This window comes from Bidens hawaiensis, unplaced genomic scaffold, assembly GCF_021521415.1.
Source record: "Bidens hawaiensis isolate Kalapana, Puna unplaced genomic scaffold, B.hawaiensis_p1.1 tig00000702_1, whole genome shotgun sequence".
NCBI lineage: Eukaryota > Viridiplantae > Streptophyta > Magnoliopsida > Asterales > Asteraceae > Bidens > Bidens hawaiensis.
Genome location: NW_027491042.1, coordinates 4,418,299 through 4,423,188, shown reverse-complemented (window position 1 = coordinate 4,423,188; position 4,890 = coordinate 4,418,299). Strand labels below are relative to the sequence as shown.

Here is a 4,890-nt window from a genome sequence, read left to right as displayed (position 1 = left end):
AAATGAGCCTAAAAATGTTAATTAATACGCATTCCATAACATATTAAAACAAAAAATCACAAATCCATAACATACTTGAATCAAAAACTATAGAAACAAATTATAACATCCATTAAAAATATAATATCGGGTTATGACATGCATGAGTGAAATGTCGTATGTAAGTATGACTTTAGGTTTTGGGCTTTTGGGAGTGCATATCTATTTATATATTTTGTTAAAATTAAAAATGTACAAGGATTGCTAAAAGGTTAACATGTCTTTAACCTGTTAGGACACAAATTTAAACATATCTTAAATAGTTCAACATGTTTAAGACACGAAACATGTTAAAATCCATGTCGTTTCGTGTTGTGCCATGTTAACAGTTCTGTGCCATAAATTGGCAACCTTACCATTAACCCAATAACAAAAATCCATTTAACTTGATTAAATAAAAACAACGAATTATTTTATACATTAATTTGATATATATTTTTCAAGTTGAACTGTTAAAATAATTTAACCCGCTTAATGAAACAACTCGTCCCATCAACCAACATATAACTAAAATTCAAAAAAAATTATAACTTCAACCCGTCAACCAACCATTTATTACGAACTCGTCGACCCATTTAATATAAGACACCACACCATTTATCACCGTTGGAATCATTCAATACTTGATTCGCTGATCACCACGCACGTACACGACCTTAATTACGCCCCAATTAAAACTTAAAGTACATGAATCATACATACCCCATAGCCGTTACAGAAAAAACATGTACCATATCAGATTTTGAAAATTCAACCCGCCAAATCTCATTCAACTTACACGACCCTAATTACATCCTGATCAAATCTCAAGATCCATGAATCGTACATCCACCCCATTACCGTTAACATAAACCACGAACCATATCAAATCTTTTAAATTCAACCCGTCAATCCGCCACCCCAGTTATTATTATCATTTATCCTCCACATTAAAATTTATGCCTATATATGCATATTCTCCTCATGGTCCCCATTCCCAATAAATTAAGCTTGAAACCATCGAATCATCTTTTTCCCCAAATTCTCGCTTTTTCTTCTTCAATTCTTTCTCTCTCTTTTTCACCTGTAAACCGTCGCCACCGCCGGCGATGATCTTCCGGCCATAAATAAACCCACCTACAAATCACCAAAATAATAACACCCAGAAAACAAAAATGGGCAAATACATCAACCGGAACTCAAAACCCACCAACCAGGTTTCTTTGATCGACGGCGGTGTCCGTACACGCGCCAGGACCTTGGCTCTCAGGCAAGCCACCGGCTCCTACATTCAGCTCCGAAGCCGCCGGCTCTTTAAGCCGGCTGACCCGAAACGGGTCCCGGCCAAATCGAATAAGGGGTGTAGAAAAGGTGCTAATTCGGCTGGGGTTAAGGGTAATTCTGGAAATTCGTCCGGGTCGGGTCGGAAAATGGTGAGTGTTGGTGATGAGAGTCCGATTAGGGTTTCTGATGATTTGGGAATTGATGGTGATGGGTCATTTGGAGAGAACGTGATGGAAATTGAAGCTATGGGAAGGTGAGGATTGTTATTGTTTTTTGTTAATTTTGCTTTGATTGATTCAATTTTATGAATTAGGGCTTTTTTGGTGTTCTTCCCCAATTTTGATTCAATTTTTGGGGGTTTTTTGAATTTTTTGCTTATTTTTTCTGGGATTTTTGTTTTCATTTTAATTTCTTAACCAAAAAGATTGTTTTCTTGCGTATTAATTTTTTAACAAAATAAATGAATTTTTTTTTTACATATTAAATTGTAAACTGTTAACATAAAAGATTTTTTTTTTTCATATTAATTTCTTAACCTAAAGATTTTAATTTGAACTTTTTTCCAATTTGCGATCCGTGATTTGGTTTTAATTTTGATCACTTTTTTTTCATATCAATTTTGTAACATAATTATTTTTTAATATTAATTTCTTAACAGAAAAGATTTTAATTTGAACTCTTTTCCAAATTGAAATCAATGATTTGATTTTAATTTTTATTATGTTTATTATTAATTATGCCACTTTTGGTTAAAAGTGGTGAGGATCTTGAATCTGTCAGCTGGTTTGGATTAAATCTTTGTTTTGAAATGAATAATGATTGCATTAATAAAAGTGAGGTTCTTCATTTCTGAATTCTGATATCTGAGGAGTATATTCATCTTTCTCTGTAAAAGCCTCTTCCAAAAGGGCTTTTTCTGCCCACCGTCACTCGTTGGTTGTTTCAGTCTGCAATAATTAAAAAAAAAAAAAAAACTTTTTTTTAATCAATATTTTACCCAAATTTTGAAAAAGGTTCCAACTTTCACATAAAGAATTCATTTTTCTTTAATCGTTAATGTTAATATTCAATTGCTAATCATCTTACAAATTAAACCTTTGTACATATATGTGGTAAACTCAAATCTTTTTTTAATCTTGAATGTTAATATCTAAATTCCAATAATATTACAAATTAAACCCTTGTTCATATATGTGGTTCTTGAAATAGAATTTACATATTTAGTCTTTACTTTGATCATGGTTCTTGAATGCTCTTTTGACTTTTGTGTTTGTTTGACTTTCTTGAAATTAAAACTCAAGAAATAAATACCAAATTAACCAATTTAATGACATCATTTCATTGGATACCTTTGAATTACATCAATCATGTAAAATTATGTTTGGTTAATTTGATATTGGGATCATAATTTCTTGTATATAATTTAAGACTTGTAGGACCCTTGGGGCCCAATCAAGAATCTTATTTTAAGTCATCTTAAGTGCACTTTTACTTTTATGTAATTAGGTGTAGATGTTGCAACTTGTTAATTATTGATTAATTGTTAGTTCTAATTAAATCAGTGTTAATTATTGTTGTGACAGGAGCACTCGCGAGACTACACCGAGCAATCTGATTAGGGATCCCGACACTGTAACTACTCCTGGTTCGTCTACAAAAAGGGCTTATTCTAATAATGCCAATTACCGAGTTCAAACTTCTGCACCGAGGGTCATCCCATTAACAGTTGAACTGGATGCTATGTTCACCGAGCCAGAAAAGAAGCAGCAAGAACTATTTATTGAAAAGTATATATTCTTTACTTGTCCAATATGATTACATAATCCTACATGTGGGTTGGGTAACGGGCCAAAGCATATTTGGGTCGAAATAGAGGTTCTTTTAGTATGGGTCGTAGTCAAACGGGTCGGACTGGGTTGACCAGCAAACACTTTTTAATCGATTTGGTAAAATTATTAACTTTTTTTTTTTTCGTTAATGATGGTTATAAAATAGCATTATTGCAACTACTATGTATTATTCTTTCTTACATTTTACATGGTCAAAGTCTAAAGGGCCAGACTGGTTGACCAGTGAACGCTTTTTAGTCGGGTTTATAAAACTTTTATCAATATTTTTGTGTTAATAATGATCATAAAAAACCATTATCGCAATAACGATAACTATTATTATATGCTCTATCGGGTCAAAGTCAAATGGGTCTGGGTGTGTTTACCATCAGACACTTTATTGCCGATTTTTTGAAATTTATTACTAAGTGTTTTGCGATTACAAAATGGTATCATAGCAATAACAGTGTACATGGATCTGTTTCTGTGTTTAGCTAATATTATTTGTTTCAAAATGTTTTGCAGGTACAACTTTGACCCTGTGAACGACAAGCCTCTCCCGGGGCGTTATGAATGGGTGAAAGTCGATGGTGCCAGGAATGCTAATTAATCACCAGTGGGATGAGGTCGTGGATCGAGTTGGGTCGTCGTCGTTTGTTATAGTTTTTTCAGTTATAATCTTAAGTTTAGCTTAGTTGAAAATATGGGTAGAAATGACTTTTGTAAAGAAAGAAGTAGGACCCATGAAATACCTAGTTTAGTATCTAGCTAATGATCTGGAACATAAGAAAAAGAAAACAGGTTTTTAACAGATCATCATCTACTAACAGGGGAAGAAGATAGCGGTGGTGGTTGCTTAAAGAATGACTCTAGGTTAGTTTTTACCTAATTGACCTTTGTTAGTCTATACTTTTGTACTAATGAAAGACTGTAAACACCCCCCTCCCCTTAATAAAATTATGACTTTGATTATTAGATTTTTGATGTTTTACATGAATATGCTTTGTGGGAATGGTTGGTGTAGCAGCCTTTTTTGGTTTGTTTTGAGTTGGGAAGAATCTTGTCTTCTCAACAATTGTGTCCAGTTGTTATTTAGCTTGAGATATTGAGCTTTAAAAGATTTTCTTTCATTAAAAGTAACATACTTTTTTTGTTGAGCTTTAAAAGATTTCTTTCATTAAAAGTAAGCAATTTTATTTTGGTAATCGAAAGGTTTATATATGATTTTACTTAATAATTTTCTTTTTGAACAACAAAGATGTATTAACTTAAAACGTTATAAAAAGCTACTTAAGCAACCAAATAATAAGATTACACGAAAAGCATAGGTTTTTGAAAAATGATTATCCTTTTTTGGTAATCAGTCTTGGGATGGGTTTTGTTTTTGATAGAAAACTTTTACTTTGTAGAAGGTGGCATAAGGTAGTGGTTAAATGGGAAGAAAGGTACGTTTGAGTGAGGTGAATATTGAAATTGACCGCTATAACATGCATTAGAAGCAGTAAAAACAGTCATGTTCAAGAGAAAGGTTGAGACCCTAGAAATGCTCCCTCTTTTCAAGTGGTTGAGCTAATGAAGTTTATGTGCTAGTGGGATTGAATAGTTCTTTTTAAGTGTAATCATGATAGTTGAAAACAATATTGGTAGCTTTATCTTTAGCATTCTTTTCTTAATATCTAATATATAATTATTATTGGGCTTTTTAGTGGGTGTTTATGGGAAGGGTATAGTTAGAGGTGAAAAAAAACTCGAATCCGGA

The 4,890-nt window shown here is 32.7% G+C and overlaps 1 protein-coding gene across 1 annotated transcript; it reads left to right on the top strand.

Moving 5' to 3' along the window:
- Nucleotides 1-564: 564 nt before the first annotated feature.
- On the top strand, nt 565-4,115 carry LOC143533236 (cyclin-dependent kinase inhibitor 4-like). The gene is made up of 3 exons (XM_077028083.1): nt 565-1,555; nt 2,886-3,089; nt 3,657-4,115. The coding sequence occupies exons 1-3, from the start codon at nt 1,194-1,196 to the stop codon at nt 3,739-3,741; spliced, it is 651 nt and encodes a 216-aa protein (XP_076884198.1). The 5' UTR covers nt 565-1,193; the 3' UTR covers nt 3,742-4,115.
- The last annotated feature ends 775 nt before the right edge of the window (nt 4,116-4,890 follow it).

Excerpts from the sequence above, each read along its gene's own strand:
- LOC143533236 (XM_077028083.1), top strand. The coding sequence starts at position 1,194 with ATGGGCAAATACATCAACCGGAACTCAAAACCCACCAACCAGGTTTCT. Across the intron at positions 1,556-2,885 it reads GAAATTGAAGCTATGGGAAG|GAGCACTCGCGAGACTACAC; the intron begins GTGAGGATTGTT and ends TTGTTGTGACAG. Across the intron at positions 3,090-3,656 it reads CAAGAACTATTTATTGAAAA|GTACAACTTTGACCCTGTGA; the intron begins GTATATATTCTT and ends AATGTTTTGCAG.